This window comes from Sturnus vulgaris, chromosome 13 (assembly GCF_052056855.1).
Source record: "Sturnus vulgaris isolate bStuVul1 chromosome 13, bStuVul1.hap1, whole genome shotgun sequence".
NCBI classification, from domain to species: domain Eukaryota; kingdom Metazoa; phylum Chordata; class Aves; order Passeriformes; family Sturnidae; genus Sturnus; species Sturnus vulgaris.
The window spans coordinates 7,315,264-7,340,077 of record NC_142255.1 but is presented as its reverse complement, the minus strand read 5'-3'; the positions used below and the strand labels follow the sequence as shown (position 1 = coordinate 7,340,077).

General features: G+C 38.9%; 1 protein-coding gene across 13 annotated transcripts in view; it reads left to right on the top strand.

Annotated features, from left to right (window-relative positions):
* The window catches only part of TCF12 (transcription factor 12), a 160,462-nt gene that overhangs the window by 115,595 nt on the left and 20,053 nt on the right, over window positions 1–24,814 (top strand). For 10 of the 13 annotated variants that reach the window (XM_088172494.1, XM_014873978.2, XM_014873982.2 and 7 more), the window contains 5 exons: window positions 14,756–14,861; window positions 15,970–16,109; window positions 16,428–16,572; window positions 18,103–18,167; window positions 22,269–22,347. In XM_088172494.1, coding sequence (XP_088028620.1) covers window positions 14,756–14,861; window positions 15,970–16,109; window positions 16,428–16,572; window positions 18,103–18,167; window positions 22,269–22,347 — 535 coding nt within the window. Of the gene's footprint in view, window positions 1–5,062; window positions 5,219–14,755; window positions 14,862–15,969; window positions 16,110–16,427; window positions 16,573–18,102; window positions 18,168–22,268; window positions 22,348–24,814 lie in introns of those variants that run through there. The other 3 variants (XM_014873987.2, XM_014873986.2, XM_014873988.2) reach the window with 2 other exon arrangements.

Sequence of the window (24,814 nt, the reverse complement as noted above, 5' to 3'; positions counted from 1 at the left end):
CCTTCCTATAGAGGCTTTCAAACTGTAAGTGCTTTGTATTTCCAGCAAAATAATAGAACTTTCTGAACTTGAGCGATATCTTATCAAAGTGATATTTGAATGATTTTGAAACAAATTCCTCTAAGAAATTATTTTGTGATTGATTCTGAAGAATGGGATATACAGCACTTAATTCCACATTCTTCCCATTCTAAGAAAATATTTTTTTAATAACTTAAATATCTCATAAAATTGGAGAAATTAAATTTGAATATTGAATAAATTCATAATGATTTAGGGAACTACTGAAACAGAAAAGTCCTAGCTGCAGTTTCCTATTTTAAAAATATGGTTTTTTGCCCATATTTGCCAGAGCTAACTAGAGTTTTTGCAGAAAAAAAACAGACCAAATCAACAAAATCCCCAGCAATCATCCCTCAACCTTGTAATACTGAGGTATAAGTAGTGGGTAGCAATTAATATCCATTTAATTAGTATTTACTGTCTATTCGCTATCCCTTCAAACTCTTTCTTTATCCCTGGTTATAGTAACATGAATGTTAAATGTGCTTTTAAAGACAAACTCTTTGAAAAGGAAAACCACCAAACTATTTTAGCTCTTCTGTAGATTAGTAAATTAATTTGCATAAAACATCATCCTTTGGATATTGGCAGGAGGGTTTGCCTGTAAAATTTAGTCTACTGGGTTATTTTAAATTGCCTTCCATAGAGCTCATCTGCTCCATCTCTGCTGAGCAGCATGCTTAGTGGTTGGTTAACACAGAAGGCTATCCTTCCAGGATTTTAAAATAAATTAACATTTACTTAGCTGATGAATTACATAGAGGACAGTATAATAAGCATTGTGTTTTCCCCTGAAAACAGACAGGTTTCTTTCTTACAGCTTGAAATCTTGTCTATTTCGACAGCTACATTATGCAGCATATTCCATGCATGGCTTAGCAATGGTCCCAACTCTAGCTTTGCTATACTTAAATCATCATAAATGTTTGGCTTTAAAATAAGTTATAGTGGGAATCCTAAGATGTATAGTTGGGTTTTTGATCTGAATTTTTGCTGGACAAGCAGCTCGTAATTACTATGTATATTTTAGATAGCAACAGGTTGTTCTGTATCTGTTCGAGTCTGTCTCTCCTGGTCAGGTTCCAGTTTTCTTAGAACTGATAAGAACTTTATCACTTGTGAAACTTCTGTTCCTCTGTTGAACGTGGTTGAAATTGATAAGAAGTTCTAGCCTTGGACAGTGTGGGGTGGAAAGGAGAGAGTTCTAGGGCAGTTGGTTTTGCCTTATTTCCAAAGCTAGGAGGTTAGCCTAGCCTCTAAGAAATTAATGGCAGTTGGTAAGAACAAAAGATCTGGTTTCCCCATTGAAAGCAGGCTTGAACTCTCACCATGTTACTGTTTTTTTTCAACAAGGCTGAAGCTAACTCTCCACAAGGAGATACTTGATACCTGGGTTTGCACATCACAGTTGCTTTTATTGGTGAAAGAGGAGCTTTAATTTCTAGTAGCACATAATTTAAAAAGATTTAGTGCTTTTTGTCTTAGAACAGACACATCTAAAATAACAAAACTGATAAAAGGCATTAACCTTTTAAAAGCATTTTGATATTTCAGTTTTGTAGAATATATTCGGCTAGAGAAAGGCTTATCTGCTGACAGTTACATAACTATCTTTCGTATGGTGTAATATTCAGTAATCTGTAGAAATTATGCTTATTTTTTATAAATCAAATGATGAATTACCTGCTCGCTATTGTGTATTTGCTTTGCGGCTCTAACAAATGGAACAAAAATGTATTTCGCAAGAAGTTTGTTTTCTGGTAGAACATGTGGTTCATTCACAAAATCTCTTGGTGTTAAAATCATCTTTGAAAATATTCTCTTACAGGTAGCTTAGTTTATTTTTAGGTCAGTATTTCACTCTGCATCAGCTTTCATAATCTCTTCACATACTTTAGGAATAGGCAGTTTATTGTTTTTGACACACACTACAGGGTCATGAGTGGAAACAATTCGGGCTACAAAGTGCATGTCAGTTCAGTGCTCCTCTGCTGACGGCATGTCTGTCTGAAATCAAGTTTAAAAAATTGGCCCTGTCTCCAGCTGACTTGTTTTGTCAGGCTGAGTCATAAGATTAACCCTTGACTTGTCACCAAGGAAAAATGGAGTAAACAACTGTACCCTGTACAGTATCGCTGATCCAGCTATGATTCATTTCACTGTAACATGATTCTCTTAAGAAAACAAATTTCAGAGCAGCTGTTGCTTGGCTTAAATGAGGATTAGAAAAATTTCAACCACAAAACAAAAACTTGCTTTGGACTTCAGGAGCTTTTGGAATAGTTACCTGGTAGCAGTTCCTGCAAATAGAGTTATTGCTAACAACATAGCGTTTTTTTCAGCCGTCTTTCAAATTCTTCATATTTTATCCTGGTGAAAGTAAATTTATGTGGTTTAAAGTTTGATATGCTGATGGAATAATGGCCTGATCCTGTATGGTGAATCAATGTACCAAATGTGAGGGACAATGTTTTCGTACAGTAAATGTAGAACAGATCCTGTGATATGTTTCAAGCATTGGGCACTCAAGATTTTATTCCCAGTGATGTAACTGAGTGTAGGACAAATAATTTCCTTTTCGGTAAAATGCAATTGTTATCCTTTTGATTTGTGGGGAAGTCAGTCAGGAGCAAATTCATTTAGTGACTCATTATGGAGGGACCAGTTTGTCTACAAACAGATGTTTGCAATGGCGTTCCTCAGTTTTATTGATCATATTGTTGCTTTTGTCTTACCCATGTGCTGGTGAGCAAGGTTAATGTTTTACTTCTACTGATAAATGTTAATAGTGTTAGTAAACATTACTAGTTAATATTACCTATGTATTTTTTGTTACATTGCTCTGTACAAGTATAGGGCAGCTGCACACAGAGCAGCCTCCCACCAATGCTACGCAGTCAAGTTAGTTTTTTCTGCTTGATGTTTTTAACATTTTTTCTATTGCTTGTATATAGATGGATAATGGTTATTTGAAGAGGGCTTGATCATGCTCTTAATCTCTAATAACTCTTTTGAAAACTGGGCATGTGTGCATGGAGGTATAGCAGCAATTACAACTATATTGGTGATAGTCTTTCCTTCAAAGAACTGACTGCAGTTACCCTGGAAGTACTTCCAATGTTTCAAAAGTTTGCATGCTAAAATATTTTTTAAAGGGTTTTCTTACTACTTCAAGTCTGAAAGCTGAAAGTGCCTTTTCCAACTTTTCTAAGTTGTACATTAGTCTGAAGTAGTGTTTTTAATCTAGTGCACTATAAGAAGTAGGACATGCAAAGAACTGAAGGTCTTTTAGCAGGTCTCATCTGTAGAGTCCTGAACATTAGTGAGAAGCTTTAAGGAATGGCATTGTTAGCTGCAAATCAGAGGTTCTTAGGGACTCTCTGGGGACTGAAATGGGTCTTTGTGGTCTCTAGGGAAGAAGGAAGCCGCCAGTCACTCTGCAGGCCTGGCAATTTAATAGTCTGCAGTATAGTGATGTTCTTTTTTGCAGCTGCTGCTGCTATGCCTTTTGTATTGGAGAGGAGTTTGGTTCAGATATCATTAGCTTTGCTGCATAGTTAAACAGTTAGTTTGACTTGCAGTAAAAATGCAAGTGTTCTTCAGCAGATGGAAACTTCAGGATGTATTTGCCAACATACTCTGAGCACGGTAGTCTAATTGACTGGAAGAGTTCACTGAAAAAGCATTTGAAGCTTGAGATGGGAATATTTTTTGTCAGTGTGTATATGTTCTGTATATTTATAGACACTGCAGTAGTTATGTCCTGAGATAATGGACATTACACAGAGATTTTTATCTGATCGTAGTATTCAGCTGCAGTCAGTTTATCACCCTTGTGGATCTTTTTAGTTCAGAGGGTTTCACTGACACACGAGGTGCTTGGCAGAATGAACCAGACTTCTGCAACTTGCTTTCTCTCCCTGTAAATGTCTGAATTGAACTTTACCCATTTTTTTCCTTATCCTGAAATATTTTCCTGCTTTTGTCAGGAAGAAGGCAGGGAGAATTCACAGCATTGGCAGTAGACACAACTAGAGGTGGAGAAATGTGGTTGTGTGTTAACCTTTTTTTTCCTGGATTGAAGTTGGTATCTGACTTAGCAGAAGCTCAGTTAATAACCAGCTGTGTTCACTTGTAGAAAATAAAAAAATGTACACTTCATTAAGAGTTAACGTTAGTTAATGCCACTGCTCAGTGTAGAAAGCAAAAAGGCCTACCAGGCATTGATAGTGTGCAAATATTGAGGGATCTTTGTGCTGGAAGTTGCAGTCTGTTTGTGTATTGAATAATTCACATTTTTGTGATGTGACAGAGTTGCTGAGGTCCTCTCCCCTTCTCTGCCCTGTCTTGTACGGCCATTTATATGTGCTTTATTCATACAAAAATGTATTATACAATATAAAGGGACCCTGGACTTGTGTTTCCAAGAGAATCCTTCCTTATAGTTTGTATACCCCATCTTAAAGATGGATTTTGGATGAGTCCATAAAGTGAAAATATTTACATGATTTCCTTTCTTTTTTTTTTAAACTCAAGCATCTTGTGTAGGTGCTGTCTGTGTCAGGGTCACTCTGTGCCCCAGGCTGCCCTGCTCGGAGGGGCCCGGGAGCGCTGGGTGCCCTGGTTCTCCCCTGGGACTCTCTCCCAGCAGCTCCCCGCGCCTTTCGGAAGCGTTTGCCAAAGTTGGAAGCAACTTTAGACAGAGCCAGATGGCCGTGTGGCTGGAGCTGCATCGAGCAGCGTCTGCACGGCTACAAGTGCTCTAATTTAATTAAAACAAAAAGCAGACGATTATCTCAGGGCTCAGGACGTGCCCATGTGCGGGTTCCCTGCGGCTCCTGGCGCGTAGGGCTGCGTGTGCCGAGCCCTCGGCGCCCGCGGGCCCGTGCGCGCCTCCTCCCGGGGCCGGGGCCGGGGCGCGGAGCGGGGGCTGGCGCGCCCCCCGCGCCCAACCCCCGCGCCGGCCGGAGATGGTTCAGTCCTGCTTTGCATAAGCCGCCTTTGAGCGCTCCATGTGCGCGGCGGCGGGTGGATGCCGTGGGGAGCGGGAGGCGGCGCGCTGAGCCCGGCCCGCGCCAGCCGCGCCATGTACTGCGCCTACCCCGTGCCCGGCGTGGGCAGCAGCTCCCTCATGTACTACTACAACGGCAAGACGGTGAGGGGCCGCCTTTGTCCGGGGCCGCCGGACCGGGCTCACGCAAGTTCTCCGCGCCGGGGCCCCGCCGGCTGCGCTGGGCGGGAGCTCCGCGGGGGCGCACGGCGGGTCGGGCTCTGGGGGGAGCGGGCTGGGCCGGGGGCGCTGCTTTGTGTGACGGGGACCGGCGGCCGCGCAAGACCCGCCGAAGTTTGTGTTTCTGCGTGCCCGCGGCTTTTCTTTGGGGGCTGTAGGTTTGGCCGGGGTTGTTTTGGGTTTGTTTTGAAGCAGTGCCCTCCCCAAGCGCTGCAGGGCTGCTCTGTGCAGCGCTCCGCAGCCCCCCGGCTCGGGCGGGCCGAGCCCCGGGCAGCGCCGCGCCCCGGGCCGGCCGCCAGCGCTGCCCTGCCCGCGCCGGGCGCCCGCAGCGGGACTTCGGAATCGTCAAATGTTCCTGCAGACACGGGAGGGGGGCAAAAATGCAGATTCCAGAGCGGGGGGAGGAATCTCTTCCCTGTGGATTTAACTTTGTGGAAATTGAACGAGGTATTTCTGTGTCGTGGTAGATGCTTCTAATTTTAAAATTAGAACATCAGTTCTGATTTTTTCGTGTGTAAAAATTAGCGTACGGTGGTAAATTAACAACGGTGTGTTTCTTCCTGTCTGTTTATGTTATATGTGGTTTTGGCTTTCTTCTGTTATAAAAATAGTATTAAGTAGGAAAAGAGGAGATGCTGATACTGATCTTTTTTTGTGGCTCTTGTTTTGTTTTGTTTCTTTATTGCTAGTCCACCTCCCGTGGGCCTGTGTGAGTTTTGCTTTCATTAGTAAACTTTTTTTGCCAAGATTTTTGTTCAATGGTAATTAAATTATGGATCTTTATATTCATAAAAGACGCCGTGTATGAGGTTCTTGAATAACAGCAACGACACTGGAGGAGAGGTTGGGGAATCAGTAAAATCGCTTGGTCTCTATTTCATTTCCTTTGGTATAAATGCCAGCTGTCTTTCAAATATGAAATGATTTTTCTTTCATGTCTGCTCCTAGGCTAAAACAATCTGTTTGAAGTTTTATGTGAAGATATATATAAGACTTAAGTAAAATTAACTATACAATACCCCTGAAGCAAAGGGAATATAACTTGCATGGAGTTTTGATTTTATTCTTTCTAGAGCACAGATCACTCTATTACAACATTTCTCTTTGTTCTTGTAGCAGGAAAAAAGGCTTTGATCTTATTAAGTATTTCCAGGCATATAGTAGATGGAAGTGCTGGTACTGTAGGAGGGCATGGCTTGAAAATTGATAGCATGTGCCTGTTATGGGTCAGAGGTGACCTTTATGAGCTTGAAAACTTAGTAAATAGATGACAAATCATATGATCATCCTATATCATGTTGCCCAAGGTTTTATTTAATTTAAAAAAATCTTTTTTTTTTTTTTTTTTTTTAAGGTGGTAACTTTTACCACTGTTTTTCCTAGAAGTGCTGCAAGTTGGCCTAAATTACTAATTTAAATACACATAAAGAGGTTATGTGGAGTTGTGGGATTGGTTTTTGTCTTAGTTTTTGAAGCACGCCTCTTGGTGTGTGTGCCAAATCTTTGTATGAACCTTTCTACAGTGAGAGAACAGTATATACTCTAATTTTGATGTCTTAGTGCTTTTATTTGTATTGTCTGATAAATTAGTAGTTGTTAGCAAGAACCTCATTGTTCAAGTCGGAGGTTTTTATTTGGATCATTGTATTAGATTTTGGATGCTGGCATTCCTTGATACCCGCTAATATATATAAAATCTGATTTATTTACTCACAAAATAAGGGAGAAATCACCTGTAGAAAATGTGTAAAGTTTTTATTAAAAATGGTTTTTTTTTAATTTATTTAATTTGTAAGCCAAAACAAAGCTTAATATAATCCTAAAACTCAAGCATATGAGCACCCCAATAGATGATTCAGTGGGGACTGACACGTATATTAAAGCCTGAAATATAAATCAGGGGCTTTTACTGTTAGAAGTTCAGATTTTGTAATTTCTTTATGTTTTAGGAAGGACCCATCAAAGTAAAAAGTAGTTGCTTAATACAAATCCCTTGTTGAGTAGTAAAATTTTACTGTTATGTATGATAGGTGCTATAGGAAAAAATATGTATTTCAAGAATCCCCTTCAAATCAAAAAGAAAAAAGACCTTATCTGTTTCAGAAAGAAAATAAAGCACTTGCACTGCACTGGACATAGCCTGTTTTTTGGGATTTTTTGGGGGGGTTTTATTTGTTTTTTTAGGGGGAATTATTGTTAGGCTGGTTTTTTTTTTGCCCTTCACCTGTTGACATACAGAAAATACTCTCAGTGTAAGGAAAGCTTACAACATTTTCGTATAGAGCTTTTAGGGAAAAAATTAAAACTATACTTAAAAACTGTTTCTATCAATAAAGTTTTGTCTTCTCTTTCATTCAAGAGCCATACTGCAGACCTCAGCCCCCAAATAATCAAAATACCTGATCTGCATTAAAAATAAAGCTGCAGAAATATTAATGTAGAGATAATAGCACAAATGTAAATTATGCTTTTATGTGTTTTAATTTTATTCGTTTTTTAAATTAATGCATGGTTAAGGAAACTTCTTCATTCACTGTGGCCTTTCCATTTAGATTTTAGGAAGTGCAACAGTGCAGCTAAAATGATATTTCATAGAAATCTGATACATTTGTGTTTAAAAGTAAAATAGACTTGCGTGATTTCCACTATTTTCCGTTCACCTACAAGTATAGAAATAATTTAGTTATTTTCTAAATGCACTGTAGGGTTATTTTAATATACATGGCGATGCAGTAATGTGTCAGTTATCACCAAAAGAAATAATTTTTGAAAAAAATATTTTATTTTATATCACCTATTACTGCTATTTCCTATGAGAATAGATTTGTGAGTATATTCACTTTATTGTTTTATTTTATGGGTTGATTTAATATGCCAGTACAAGTATATGTACAAGTATATTTTATTATTGAATAAATATTTATTTTTCTCATCATAGGCTGAGATTGAGCCCTTCTCCAAGGTGGAGAACCTGCATCTTTTACAGTAGATTTCTACAATGCCTATTTTAAAAGGACAAAAAAAAAGAGGAGATATAGGTATTTTGCATATGTGTAGTGTTTTGTGATTTGCTTTTTTGGTAGACTAGCTTATATTGGGATTTTTTTTTTTTTAGAAAATACTATTTTCCTTGAGAATTTGAAGAGTGTGAGAAGCTTTTTATGAACATGTTGCTGCCGAGCACATGCACATAGATGAACAAAAGCGCGGAGGTGTGGGGAGAGCCGGGTATATTTGGGGTTTTTAGCGCAGCAGTTGCCCGCTGGCAGCCGTCACTCAGCGCAGCAGCGTTAACAATCCTGCGCGATGCTCGCACGGCCCCACAGCACGGCCCGTGCGCCTCTTGTGCCACAAACAACGTACCTGCGCTTCTCAGGTCCGTGTAAATGTTTTCAGTTTGTACATTTTGGAGCAACCAGGTGCTAAGATTCAATTTTGCTTTTATTAGTATTGGACCAGCTAGTATACGGGGAGGAAGGTACAATTAAAGCTGTTCTGTACCATATGCTGCCCACAGCAACTTACACAAGGTCAAAGCTAACATTTGTGAGTCAGGACAAATATAAGATCATCTGGAAAATCTCTAGGGGTACATGGCTGTGGACATTGAATAAAGAGAGGTAGTAAACACTGGTCAGCTGGATTTTTGTTTTCTTTCTGTTTCTCATTTTTTTTCTTTCCCCTCCCCATCCCACTAAAAAACGATGAGTTACGATTCATCAGCCCAGGAGAGTTTTCCCTGCTCCACTCCATTGGGTTGAGCTGCCAGTCCACTGAGCAGCGGTCCCCTGCCAGAAGGGTGACTTGTCTGAGCTTTATTAATGCTTTAAAGTGAAGGTTCTGTGCGTTTCCTTGGGCACATGGCAGCAGCCAGGGATGGGCTCAGGTGCTGTGTGGGGCAGATCTGTATTTCTCAGGATGTGCTCCCCAAAGAGGAACACGCCCCGTTTGCTCCGTGCCTTGGCTCCCATTAGCACGTGCACAGCAAGTCTGGAGAAATACAATAAATAAATACAATACAATAAATAGTCTGTGCTGGGGGTGCACAACCAGAGAGTGGCTTCAGACAAGAACGGGACAAATGGAAGAGATGGCCTGTAGCCTCTGCTGCATGTGTCTGGGGCCACTGCTGGTGCTGGGGATTCCTCCCACAGCTCCAGCAGCCTTCTCAAATACGGGGAGCAGGTTTAGAAACAGGCGGAGTAGTTTCAACTGTTCTGGTTTTTGTTTCCTGAAAATCTGAGTTTAATCAGGAATTTTTGAAGACATAATTGCATGTGTCCCTTAGTGACAGCATGATTTGAAGAGTGTAGTGAAGAGATTTTGCTTAGGAAATAAAATATAAAAAGAATCCTCAAGCACTATATAAATACATACTTCTTTCTAATATTGTATTTGCTGCCTTACCTTCTTTTTCTCCCCCTCTCTAGTTCACACTGCAATAAAAAAAAGAACTACTACTACTAATAATTAAAAAATAAACCAGGACAAAAGGTTTCTCTATACTGAATTTGAGATTACTGCTAAGTTTGCCTCTCGCTTTTTAACATGACTTTAAAATGGTCATTCCCTGGGGAAGAAGCTAGGAAGTACTTGTGCTATGTATCATTACAGTGGGATTCTGCATTTCAAAAATACCCAAATAGGCATGTATAGCATGCCTAAACTGCATAAACATTTATTTAAGATGGAATTCAGTTTAGCTACTCTAAGAAGTTTGAATTTTATACCATCCTTAAAAACTATGGTTTGATTTGCAGACAGGACTGTTATGTTAAAAGAGTGTTTTATTTTGGATGGTGAGAAGAGTTTTTTAAATACATGAACCTTTACACCTGGTATTGGAAACAAAAGTATGGTTGAGGATGTGTTTATACTGACTTAGTACACTAGGGCTTTTCATTTTATTATCTTGCTTAAATATCAGTTAAACAAGAATTTAGACTGGATCTTGGGTTTGGTTGGGTTTTATTTTTTTAAGCTTCTGTCTTGCTGTAAAGAGGAATATGGAAAACTGTAGTTAATATTCTACATTCCTGAAGTTTTAGTATATGATTTTGTCAGAAATACAATAAACATGAAAACAAGTTTCCTTTTCCTAGAACTGCCTTTCAGCAAAATTAGCTTTTGGTACAAAACTTGCAGATAATACTCTGTAAAGTTTTGCCACATGTACAAATCATTCATCAGTGTGCACTTGCATGACTGATGCTGATGGAATGCAGATAGGCTACTTAGCAGAGTTTACAAGCTACAGAATAGGTTATTCATCTTTACTGGTTTCAAAAAATTCTGTCTCAAGCAGCTTGACAAATATTTTCCTGAACTTCCAAGAATTGCTAATAACTATGCTTAAATGAGTAACATAACTCATAATTTCATAAACAGTGTGTGATGGGAGCCTTGGTCTTGAGATAGCATGAGCTCATCGGAAGTAAGTTTGGTTGCTTCGCTGCTGTTTTTTTATCTGCTTTTAAAATTAATATTAAACATTGATAAATATTTAAGAATTTGAAACAGGAAAATTGCCTGAGAGGATGGATGCCAACAGGAGGACTCCAAGTGTTATATTTATTAAATGCATTTATAGAACAAGACTTGGAAGTTTTATGTAGCATAAAATTCGGTAAACCCAGATCTTCAAATTACTGTTGAAGTTACTGGCACTTGTATTAGTAAACAGAGGCAACAGTGAGTAATATTTGAAACATTTTAGATATATTAGGTCCGTATAAGTTTCATAGTAGTGTTCATTACCTGTGGTAATTACCAAGGCAGGTTTCAGAACTGGGATGATGCTTCTGTTTTGATTAAACAAATAAAAGAAATAAAAAGAAAGGAAAAAAATCTGATGACATATAGCTAATATCTCCTCAGCTCTGAAGTCAGCCCCCACCACTACCCCTCATAAAGAAATCTGAGATGTCATCCTGCCTTTCCTGCTGGAGAGACTTAAACCAATTCAGGGTGCAGGAGAGACTGATGTGGGTCTCTGACTTGATGTCCTCTGCAACTCGTTTGTCCTACTTGCCTCAGCGAGGCTATCAACCCTTCAGGAGCACTGCAGCGTTAGGATTGATGTATATATTAGCACAGCTCCAAAAAAGTCGAGTCCAAGGCTTGATAAGTCATGGAAAAAAACTGGTTTTGGCTTGCGTTTATCGGAAGGGAATTTCCCATTCATAATGGGAGAGTGTTTTGCTTGTCAGCATGGAGGCACGTTTGATGCCTTTGGGCACCGTGCTTTTGAGGGGATTAAAGATGGGCTCCTCTTCTACCTGCTGGAGACAGCCCTCTTCAAGGAGACTGCAAACAGGCTGACCTTTTAACAGTATTCCTTCCTTGTCTTAGTGGGAATGTCAGCCAGGAAAAACTGGTTTGATGCCTCCTGGATGTCAGTGTTATCAGTTTAATAGCTAAAAGAGGCTGTCTTGAGCAGCCACGTCATATTTTTAACTGCGTTACTCAGCTGTTGCAGAAGAGAAAGCCCTTTAAGTAGGACACCGAGTCCTACAGAGGAGCTGCTGCACAGCCATGCCAGCAGCCACTGGGCTACGTTTGGCTGGGTAGGGGTCCCAGTGCCTGTGGGCCTTTGGGAGAGAACAGACCCCTTGCCCTGACGCATTGCTTCTCAACTTAAAAATAAAATTCCATCCCTTTTGTCAACTTTCTTATTTAAAACCTTTGTATTTTACATCTCATGGACTTTGGGTTAATTTTAGTAAAATTTCTCCTTTGCTTTTAAATTTTGTTTGTAGTAACGCAACACAAAAATTATGATTAGGTCATTAACCAGAAAAAACCCGGCGCTCATCTGCAGGTGATCAGATGACATCAGAGGCCTGGTTTTAATTTGTGGGTAGTTCTGATTGTAACTAAAAGAGACTCGCTCCTTTTGTGGAATTGGCTGGCTATTTCCCCACATCTGGAGTTAATGAAGTCTTTGAGACCACATCAGTTGTGTTTTGCCGCAAGAACCCTTTGATCTGAAAAATCTAGACTGGCGCAAGTGCAGCTTCATAACATTGCAGCTATGTTTTTGCAAGCTATAGTTAAGATACCAAAACAAGCAGAAACTATATGAAGTTATGTGTCTGTGCTAAGACTTTCATGTAGCTGTTTAGAAGGGCCTCTTTTGCGTTTATATAATTCGTAACATTTTTATTATGTTAATGGCTTGTACATACGTATTTGTAAATTATACATTTGTAGGAGTTTTTGAGTTTAATTCCCCTTTTGAGATAGTGTTTAATCAGCTTTTATAAATCACCCATTTATGTAAAATGTTAAAATTTCAGTTTGAAGCTTGTGTTTACAAATCTCATCGGTAACGTTGCAGTTTAAAAGAAGTATAATTCGTCACTGTAGGTGACTTCGCATTAATCAGTGTACATCTCCATGGCAGTACTAAATGTCATAAAGCTTTGTTTCCACTGCTGTCCTGTGACAGTGATAGATTATCCATCAGCTATAGCATATGCTGTGTTATTCTGCACAACAGAGAGCTTGTAAATTAAGCCCAGTTTTACCTAATATGTTTGCAGTCTTATGAGTGCGAGTATTTACAATTTGACAGAGTGACATTTCTGTTAAAATATGTCTCAGGCATGGAATATACATGCATTCATCATATAGAGTAAATACATATGTACTGCGAACATTGCTCGGAATGTATTGTCATTCTGTCACTCAGGTCTGGTAAGCATCTCTATTTTATATTTATTCCATAAACTGAAAAATTTTGGGTAAAATATTGAGCAGCAGCTTTCCGAAAAGCTTTTATTAAAAAAAAAAAAATCATTCGTTTTCAATAGAAAGCAATAGTAAACAAGCATGTAACTTAAAGTTTTGAGTTTCCGACTTCACTCCTTCTAACCAGGTGCCTGTTTACCTGCTGCCCTTTTCACTCCGTGGCTCATCCCGACAGCTGTGCCCTGGCCCGTGCCCTGTGCCCGTGTCCCGATTCCACCGTGGTGGAGTTGCAGAGATTTTGCTGCAATGGTGCTGCTGTGCAGCGAGGCCGAGAGCGCCGTGCTTGGCTGCGGGTGATGTCAGAGGCGCTGGCTCAGGCACATCCCGGCCATTTGTTCCCACAACAGCAGGGCTGCAAAAGCGTTCGGCAGCGGGAGGAGGGGGATTGGGATGCAAATGGAGTGCGACTTGCCCACTTCACTATCCTCAATGTCCCTATCACAACAGCCATCCTCCGGGAGGACAATGGTTCTTTTTTAGGGAACTTAGGCGTTTTTGTTGGCTAGCTTGGTTTTCCTCGTCCTTCTCTTGCTTGGTAAACAACATCTCAGAAAGACCAGGGAGAGTTGAGAATTCTGTAGAAGCGTGTGTGCCTGTAGGTGCACAGGAGGGGATCAAAATAATCACTTTTGAATGTTAGGGCACAGTGCACTTTTTAAATTGCATTATATAAGCTTTTAAGTTGTGAAATTATTCTTCATGCATGTATTTATGAAGTCATCTGTGTTTAACAAGTAAGATAAACAGTTAAAAATACCACATTTTTTACTTCATAGCAAAAAGTCCAGTTTCAATGTTACATTTTTATATTTTTTGCTATCGTATATGTTGATTTGCTTTTTATTTAATTTATCTTCTAACACATACTAATCATTGCAATATTTGGTATAGAACAACTAGTTATGGATAGAGTCCTAGACTCTGTGAGTACTGGACCTTGTTCATTTTCCTTAACTTCTTCCTGAATGCACTTTATATTTCTTCTTAGAGTTGCTGCAGTGAAAGACTTTGAGTCATTATGTTTATTTGGCATCTTATGTTTTTAACTTGAAAAGAAAATTTGTTGCTTGCAAGCTGAGAATAGGCACACTGGTGTGTTAACACTGAAAAAACAATAATACTGCTTTTCTTTAATGCTAGGCCAGTGTGAAAATTACATGCTTGCTGTTGCAGTTTTAAGATTATTCCTGAGGACTTGCACGCGTGTATTTCTGTTGACTCTCCAAAGGCGTGCGAGTTTTTGAATGGATGATAAAACGTTTGCATTAAAACCTTTCCGTTTGTCACTGGATGTTCTTTTTCTTTCTGATTGTTAGGATGCCAGCTAATTAAATATTCAAACAGGCATACAGTTGTTTTAAAATAAAATTTGTTTGGGGCCCAGTTGTTTTATCTTGCTTTTTTATCTTGAGCAACAAGTCTGTGCGAGTCGTGTACTTAGAAAGCAAAATCAGCATTCAGGCTTTTATCAGGCCACCTGGCTGAGTTGGCACACCAGAAAGTGTGTTGTTAGGATCATTCTACTGTAGTTTCTCTGTACTGTGGCAACTTGCTAAAAAGCAAATAAAACAAGGGCAACAAATGCTGCGGCTTGCTACACTGTTCTTTTTTTATTTGTGCTTTCTCTCTGTATCTGTATGCTGTTGTGGTTTTTTTAATGCACGACACCCAGTTATTGCTAACCTGCTTTTATTGCTCTCCAATATGTAGGTGTATGCACCATCCCCGAGTTCTGATGATTTCAACAGAGAGTCTCCAAGTTACCCATCTCCTAAGCCACCAAGCAGTATGTTTGCTAGCACTTTCTTTATGCAAGGTGGGTAAAATGTGACTTGTCGTTTAGGCAGGAGTCTGCAGTCAGACACTGCTCTACTGGGTGAATGAAGAAGTGTTAAGAGAGCATATTGTGCTAGAGCCTATGGCTAAGTTTTATATACTTTTGAAACAGTTAGATGAAGGGAACTGTCAGTTGATGTAAAGTTTTTCTCATGACATTAATTGCTGACTGAAATTTAAAGGGATTACACACCAGGCCAGATGGACAGAATTCCCATCCTTTGATTTGTAGGGGCTTCGGAGCAGCACACTGGAGTGATAGAGAAAAATGAGGTGGGGGCTTATTGACTCTTCTGGAATTTGACTGTACAGTATCAGCTAACAGTCTTATGTTCTCAAACGCTTGTATATCCAGCATGCCAGAAAAAAGGGGTTGCACTGAACGAAAGGAGCAGAATGCACTTCCTCAGCCTCACGTCACACCATTAGCTCGTGCTGCAGTCTGGTGAGGGTTTGGAGCACACTGAGAGCTCAGTGTCTCAGTACGGGAATTCACAGAGCACTTCAGTTTGTGCTACAGAAGGGAAACTGCACTGACACACAGGCTAAGGCTTATGTAATGTAGTCATTTCAGCTACTTAAATCTGCTATTTTGAAATGTTTTTATATTTTTGTGGTGCTAGGGTATCTTAGACTATAAATTGCTTGTTTTAGGTAAATAGATGTTTTGCAGTGTATGTTTATGGTGAGTTCTGTTTGGCCAAACTTCTTGCCCCCTCCACCTCCTTTTTTATTATTTCTTTCAGTCTGGACTTTTTATCAACACTCTTGATTTAAATCTGGCCTTACTGAAGGTCTGTGTAATTAGCAGAAGTGCTTGGTATTTTCTCAGCTGCGGTTGGATTATATTTCAGCTATAAAGCCTCTGTTGTTTCTTTGTTTTTTTTTTTTTTTTTTAATAAATATAGCAACAGCGTGGTGGCATGAAAATAGAAGATGCGGTATAAACTGGTCACCATCACTGATGTTAGTCTCAGTAACTGAATTCTGTATTTGTTTAAAATGATCTTGTAAAGGAACAGAGAAATTAGTGTTCTTCATTAAATATATTTTTCTTGTTTTCTACTGAAAAAATACTACAAAAAAAGATGGGACCCACAATTCTTCTGACCTCTGGAGTTCATCCAATGGCATGAGCCAGCCTGGCTATGGTGGGATGCTTGGAGGCTCATCTTCCCACATGTCCCAGTCCGGCAGTTACGGCAGCCTGCACGCACACGATCGTTTGGTAAGACTCAGCTCACATCAATCTGTTAATAGTCGTGTATGGAGATCTAACTTCTGACAATTAACTTCTCCTTTGCTGCTCATGTATGACAGTTAAAACCCCAGTTGTTAGAAATCGCAAACTTTGTGTATTAGATTTATGTCCTTTTAGTTATGTCTGTTGTATAAATAAAAATCTGTGGCTGTGTAGTGGTCTGTTCAGAGGATGAGTCCCTTTCTTCTGTAATAAAGAGCTGGGTGTTACATGTTTGGTGTCTTAAAATATCAACATTTATTTAAGGACTACTTAATGTCTTATGTCTGCTTCTCTTCTCTCCAGAGCTATCCCCCGCATTCAGTCTCACCTACAGATATAAATGCCAGTCTTCCTCCAATGTCCAGCTTCCATCGTGGCAGTACCAGCAGTTCACCTTATGTAGCTGCCTCACACACTCCACCTGTCAATGGATCAGATAATATTCTGGGTAAAAAGTCCTTCCTGCTTTTTTTTTTTTTTTTCATTTTACAAGAAAATGAAATTTAGGGCTGCATGACGCACAAAATTAGTAAGATTTAATTTATGGCATGCTTGTAGATCAGGAAGAATTCACCACTGTGATATTTCTGTCTTCAGTATGGCTGAGGCAAATTGTTTTTCAGTCAGCTTGAGACTTACCCGTTTATTTGCTTTTGCAGTCAAGCCTATGCTCAGGGACTGGATGTGTCTGACTTAATGGCCACTGTCTCTCCGTAGTTCAGTACATGTGCATGGCCATATAGGCAGTTCTGGTGCTGAAGTTTTCAGAGCTCCTGTGTCACCAAAGCACTGCTCTGGAGAAAGGCAGGAAGGCTGTTTCTTAGGGGAGGTTGATAAAGTGCATCATAAATTCCTCTCTTAACTGTTTTAGAGATTACAGAGTAGCCAGTATGGTGGCTGGTTTAGTCTCCTCTGTGCTCACCTAGGAAGCAAGAAGTACAGGATGATCAACTGCTCCTTGCACAGATTTGCTCATCTTAAGATACAGCTGTAGAAGTTACATGCTTGTAGATGCCCCTTGTCGGTTCGATAGGATTTGCATTTAGCTTCATTTTAAGCAAGTGGAATTTAGTTAGGGTGACTATGTTAGCTTTGATTTGGGAGCATGTTTTGCACCAAAATGTTTAAACAGAACCCAGTTAGTGAATCTGCATGGGAAATTCAGCCTGGAAAATCCAGGTTTGTCACAAACTTGGAAAAAAGCAAGCATTGCATTATTTGGATTTCTGATGTGAATGGCTTGCATTCACATTCAATGCATTTTTTGGCTTTAGAAGTTGATAACTGGAGAAAGAAGATTTGCTTTTAAAGGGTCTGCCTTCTACAGCAGAGCAGATATTTCAGAGGATTCAGTTCCTCTGTGTTTCCAATTGGCAGGGCTTCAGACTTCCTCTTGGCTTAATGGTGTGTGGAGCAAAAGGGCACGCAAAGCTGCTAACATGCAACTGAGAGCAGGGGTGACAGGAAGCTTGGTGCATCAGAGCTTTTCAGGGACTCTTTAAACTAAGGATGAGAGTACAACACAGGGAATTAGAGCAGGGGGAGCACGGGGACACACAAGGGGCTATTCTGTGAATTTGGCTTTAAGAATTAATTAAACATGCAGCCACTTCAGTGATAGCAGTTTAGAAATAAGCTGCAATAATGCAATTTTCTGCTTTTGATTTTTCTTTTTGCATTTCATTAAAATTAGGCTATGATTCTAGAAAATAATTTGTCTTTTTCTAGCTACTTTCACTTGTTGGTCCTTAAGTTATCACAGTGATACTGTGTTTGACTTTTAAGAGGAGAGCATCTAAATGTAAATCTAATTGTTTTAATTAAATTTTTAAGTCTAATGAGAACTGATTCTATTGACACTGACTTCCTCAGAAAATCCATTTAAAAAGTGGTTGCTCAACTCTGATAAATAAAATAATAAAAGTAAATAAAATTTCAGCTTTAAAAATAAGTGTTGGGTTTACTTTCCACATTACAGGAAACAGAGGAAATGGTGCTGGAAGCTCACAGACAGGTGATGCACTTGGAAAGGCATTGGCATCTGTAAGTAGCATTTAGAATATTCAAATCTGAAACACATGTTTTAATCCATTATTTATGTATCATACATTTTATATATCAAATCAGGAATTTTCACATATGAAGTCAAAACAATGTACTATGATGCAATTTCCTATACTGGAAAAACGTCCTTTTTAAATTCAAGTGAAAAATGCTTTGATTTGAAGAACATTTCTTCTGAATTCCTTTTTCCTCAGGTGGTCAAAAAGATTTAAGGCAGATCTGGTTTAAAAAACTGGTTGGACAAAGTAAAAGATAATCATAAAAAGTTGATTTTAATTTTTTTTCTGTAGTGTTTTAGGTAAAGTCAAATATTTTTAACATTAGTCTTAAAGCAGATCCTGCCTCAAGGTTTGAAGTGTTTTCTCAGTGGCCTTATGAAACTGAGAGGTTTTAAATGCTGTGTTGTTCGGCTATAATCTGTGCAACAGCCTTTAGAATGTTGTAAATACATAAATTTAAACTTTTAACTCCTGTTGGAATATTGTAAAACATGGCAAGTATCTTCAATCTACTGTTAAGCTCCGTTTCCACATGCATGCATACAATAATTATTTTTTCATTAGTACAATCAGTTGTTCTTTTTATAAAAGAGTAATTGATGCACAGCACCAGAAATTTCAGAGTTGGGAACGGTGGCTGGGGAAGCACTTTGTATTTCTTGTATGAGGCAAACTTCGCAGCCCTAAGTGACCGGTCCCTGTGTTGGCTTCTGCATCCCTCACCTCATACCAGTGAATGCAAATGTGCATATGCACGCAGATCCTGTTACCCTTGCATCCCTCAGAGGGTCATATGTTAAAAGATTACCAGATCTGATAATGTCTGTAATGTCCATATTGGGGAGAACTCTGACCTACTGGCTTTGAGGAGAAAAATGTCCCTGTTGCTTTCGGGGATTCAGCAAGCAGATAACAATTTGGGAGTCCAGAGGGCAGTTAACGCTCTCTTTTGGTCTGTTTGAGACCTGTCAGAAAAGAACGGGAATCATTTTGCCTCCTGGAAATAGCAATGCTCACATACTCCAGGCTGTTCATCGCTCTGCAGATGTATTTGGGTGTCTGCTCTTCTGCAGCCGGAACAAAATTTCGTTGTTAAGTCTGACACGCTGGCCAGTTAGACCTACGGGACTTCGTGACATTTTCCACTGCTCTCCTTTTCTAAATGATTTTCTCATCCTTTCAGGTATTTTTGTCCAAGTCACTAGCTGAGAAAGCCAGGCTGATGTTTTGAGGAAAAACTAAATATATTGCGAGTGGAAGTCAGGGCAGAAATGTTTAATCTAACTGGTGGGTGGGCTCTGGTTGTCATAGAAACTTGTTTCTGTCATCCCGTGTTGTTGCTTGGCAGGAGCAGCCAGGTCATTCCATAAATCATTTCTGTCATAGCTGATGGTGATGCATTCCATCTGCTCTATCAGTGCATGCCATAGTCTGCACACTTCAAATCCCTCGCCTCATCCATCTGCTTCCCCCGCACCCCGCACCACGCGCACCCAGCACTGCTCGCGCTCCTTCAGCGAGAGCGCGGCTCGCGGCTGGGCCAGCAGGGAGCTGGGCTCTCCTGCAGGTGAAGCTGACACGCATGAATTTTGACAGCTAGGCAATCAAGAATATTTTTCTGTTTGAACAAAGTTTTATTTAAACACTGCGATTGTCGTGCCTTTTTTTTTTTTTTCCCTAAGATGCCACTATATTCCTTTCTGTTTTGATTTTAAATGCTGCTGCTGCAACTGTTGAGAGGAATTTCTAGTTCTAAAATTCTGTTGATGTACATCTCACAATAGGCCTTTCATGTGTGAAACATCAGAGGATACGACATTTGTTCTTCAGTTTAGGTATTAAAGACCATACAGAATAGTATGTGATTAAACATGTAAGGCCAGATAATACATTTGCAAAGGTTCTTTTATTTTAGGTTTAAGCCTGGATAATTGTGGTCTTAATCTCAGGGTAGGCAAGAAAGAGAATTGTACATGAAAGTATTTACACAAAGTTCCCAAAGCCCTGTGGATTATGCATTAGTTTGGATAATGAACTAGTATAGATAGAAAGAAAAGAAAATCTGGGTATTCGTGCCATTTCTAATGTGTTTCCCTGAACATTTGCCAAACAATAACCCTTTAAGATTGTGCCCATGGAGGGTTATATGGCAGGAGAAACATCTGGTTTATTTCATTGCCTAATGCCAAATCAAAACACTTGGTCTTTAATTTAGAGGAGATCAAACAGGAGGACTGTTTAACTTTGTTGATTATATCAGACCTCTTTGTGATAACTTATGTTTTGATTCCTACCTCAGCACTAGGGTGAAGGCCTTTGTACCGTCTTGGTAGTTAAATAGCCACTGGTCCCTTCACAAAAGAAAAGAAAATGTAGGGAAGTTGACTTCTAAAAGTAATTCATGAATTAAGTTTCTTTGTTGCTTTAGACTCAATAACATTAACATAACAAAGCCTAACTGAAATGTACACTGTAGTGTTTAAAAAATTGGACTAACAGCTCCGAGGTTTGGCTCTGCAGGCTCTCAATTGTGCAGCTTTTGTCTAAGAGCCTTTTCATTATACCCTGGCATATTGGCACCCCACTGATTGGAATGGACCATGACTGATAGGAGGAGGAGTCTCATTTGTTGCAGTAAAATGAGTCATGTTACCGTTTAAGCCTGGCAGAAGGTGTCAGGGTTGTTCATCATTGGTCATTTAACAGCACAGCAGCCAGGGACTGCATGCAGAATGAATTTTGACCTCGTGTTTTACTTGGGGCTTTGCTGTACTGTACAGATTTTCCCTGTTATAAAATACAGCATAATAAAATTGGCAGGTAGACCTGTGGAAAATGTACAGTTTCAAAGAAAATTTTGTGGCCTTTGACTTTATTTTAATTTTCTGTATCTTATCTGTCTGAAACCCTCTAGAGTTCTTGTACTGACACCCAAGATTTATTTTTATGCTGATGTACAATGCATGAATTTCCTCCGGTAGTATGAGGTAGTTTGTTCTAAATATATTTCCTTTCTAGCATGTATGAAAAGGAGGAAGCATTTCCATTAGGGAACTGATGGTCTTTTCTAATGGAAAAGTATGATATACCAGGAAGGAGCATGTGGTCTATCAGGTCCTGGTTTTGTCAGTTCAGAAAATACAATATGGAACTTAATGAAGTTATTGTCAGCTAAATGCTGAAATGTCATATTGTCTGTGTGAAGAGACATCAACCACACTGCCAGTGAAAATTCTTTTAACTGCCATCTGATCTAACAAATCCTGCTCTCTGCTCAAGTAAAACAGGTTTGAACCGATGACCTATAAAAATATGTTCTGAAGTCCATAGTTAGCCTCTAAATCTATTCAATTCCCTTCATAAAATGAATTTTCCCAGTGTCTTGAGATTTTAATTTTTAATTAAATCTTTAAGCATTATGTCTTCTATTTTTACCAATAGTTTTTAATTTCATTAATAGCAAGGAAAGAATTGTTGTGAGTTGAAGTTTAGTATCTCAAGAGGCTAGTTGATACTGAAATAAGAGAGAAACATGTTATGTGCTGCAATACATTGCAAGAGGAACAAAATTTCAAGTGTTTTTTGTTTGGTAGTAGCAATAATAAGGGAGCCTGAATGCTTTCTTGGTATTTTGTGAAGGATTAATTTTTAGCAGATAACATCTGTTAACTGCTAAAATCTCTCTCTAAAGTTTGGAAAGTCATTATTCATTGGCATTTTCCTGAAGTTTTGTTTGATATAATTAGCTGTGTACTGTGAACTCTTACGTGAATCATTCCCCTGCAGAGACAGAAAGGCTGTAATTTCTGTTGCTCTTAAATGAGCAGGAAGGTCAGTAATACTTGTGTCACTATGAAATACAGGCTGTGCTTATTTGGACAGCTGCTTGAAAATGAAAGTTCTTCGGACATTTTTAGAGCCTTGAGTGTAATAAAGCAGAGCTGTGATTGAAGGATCAAATTGCATTTTTTATCAATCCAGAATCAAGAGTGACAATTAAAACATGAAAAAGAATCCTAACAGCTTTTTTTCCTGTGTATTATAGCGCATATTGATGTATAATCTCTTTGTCTGTTGTCAGATTTATTCTCCTGATCATACCAGCAGTAGTTTTCCATCGAATCCATCAACACCAGTTGGGTCACCATCGCCTCTTACAGGTACAAGACTGGCCATTTGTCAATACCTTGTTTGTTGTTTCAAGAAGGTCCTATTTGGAATCACAGTGAAATCAGCATTAACTTCCTTGCATAACCCTTGCATTTTGGGTTTTTTTTCCGTTGTACAGAATGAGGATTTATAAATCCAGATTCTTAGACATTTTGTTAGGGGCATTCACTTGAGTCCTGACAACTTGATTTGAAAATTAGCTAATTAAAATAATGTTTGGAAGCATTAACTGACCATACATTATCTGGGCTGTAAAGATACTTGTACAGATTTGCACTGTTTGAGAGAAAGAGGAGTGATTTGATTTGATTTGATTTGATTTGGGGTTTTTTTTAAAGCTATATGTGAAAGCTCTGCGGCGGCTTTCAGTGACAAACACAGCAGATGTGTGTTCCCTCTAATGAAAATATAGTAGGCTATGAGTCTATCCAATTTTTACACAAGATAGCTTTTCATTCATATATTTCATGAATGTTTTCATTCTATGGGAGAAGAATTTCTGGCATTTTTCAAAATAAATGCTGTGTATTGCAGCCACCTCTGTCACCTGTGCTTTGTGTGTTTGTAGTGAATATGGGAAGAAGCATTCCAGTGTGGAGATGAACTGTGGGCAGCTGCCTACAGCTATTAGTGGTAGTGCAGCTTTCACAGACACTGTGGCCTCAGCTGTCTAGTAAAAGTTGAACAGCTGTTCTCCATATAGAGAGGACTGTGAAAGCTCCATTGACTTAAATTTGCTGTTTAACAAAGAACTAGAATTACAAGTAAGATGATGTAGCTTTTAACCCTGTTCTTTCCTATAGTGCAATTTGTTAAATTATTTAACATTTATACAGCAGTCTATTTCCCTATTCTCTGTTGTTTAATATAAACCTGTAGGCTCCTGGCCGTTGTTCACTTTCTAAAAGTGTTGTGCTTTTTATAAAACAACAAAATTACCTTAAGGTAAAAATACAGAACGACCTTAGCTGAACGCTTTTGTAATCTAGATGAATAAATTAGCAAAGGTATTGCATGCAAAATACAGCCACCATCATATGGATGTGAATATGCATATCTCTATCTGCAGTGTCACTCAAAACCTCCATCATACATGCTTCACTCCTGTTTAATGGAGACTACTCTGGTTTCTGTGGATGTAATGGATTAATGAATATCTGACATGGTTTACCTGAGCAGCTGCTTTGGGCATTTCTTTTCTATTACTGAATAATCCATGTTGAATTGAGTAATGATGAGATTAATGGGATTTTTGATTTAGTGATTACAGTTGACAAAAAATGTTTTGTGTATTCTGTTGTACTGAAAAGGCAGACCAGAATATTGTTATTATTTTCTTTTTAACATCAAAGCAAGTATTGAAAATATTTTGTGGCTGGAAGAGAGAAATTCTGATACTTTAAAGTATTTAAGATTTTAAAAATCCCAAAGAGGTTTTTTTCAAGAGTTGCCTAATGCGATACTGCACCTCATTTTTTAAGTGTGAAAGCACTAGCTAATTTCTGAGTTTAGAATACAAATTTGAGGTCACTAAAATTTGTGTTTTCCTTTTGCTGTTGTTGTCTTTGCCTGTTGCAATCTGTATGAAACCTACAAAATTTGCACTTTGTGTTCCTTATTTTGGATTCTGATGGTTAAGACAGTAGTGGACATAAGCAAATAATACTTAAGTCCTTTTCGATCTCAAACTTAGCATCTGCTTCACATTTGTACCCTCCCATCCCCTTTAATTTCAGTGATACAGAATTTATCAAGCCTTTGGTAAATTGCTCCAGTAGTTAATTACCTTCATTTATGAATCTGGACTTTTATCTTTATTCCCAGATGAGTCACTGAGAACACGGTGAAGCACAATGTGAAGTAATTACTACTGCATTTATTGCTATTTATACTCCTGGTAGCCATTTTCTGTCTTGACCCAAAAAGTTATTGCAAATAAAACAAATGTTTTATGTGTACTGAAATAATATATTTTGGAGCATTTTAGCCTTCATTGTCATTTTCCCCTTTTGCAGTTAGGTATTTGTTTAGTTAGCATTCATAGTATTACAGATTGCTTAAGTCATAATTTGTCCATCCTTTAATTGTGAATTAGGGTAGGAGTACTCTGTTTACCAGGGAGAGCACTGACAGATACCAACGTCATGAGACCTTGGGGTTCATAAGCTCATGACTGGCTCTTTGGCTCTTATGTTGCTGAATGAGGATTAATGACGTTTTTTAATTCAGTTAAGTAAAAGCTTGGAGAACAACTTGATGAAAACCCCCAAGTATTATGAGACAATAGTGCATGTCTCGCCTGCCCTGCCCTCATTTAATTTCTAATTTTACATAAACATGCCCAGAGCTGAGCATCTTGCATAGTTTTAATGTTTGTGTACACGCATGTGAAGTTTATATAGGGATCTGAATGGTGGGAGCCTCGGTATTTTGAGAATCCTTGTGCAGGATCAGAGG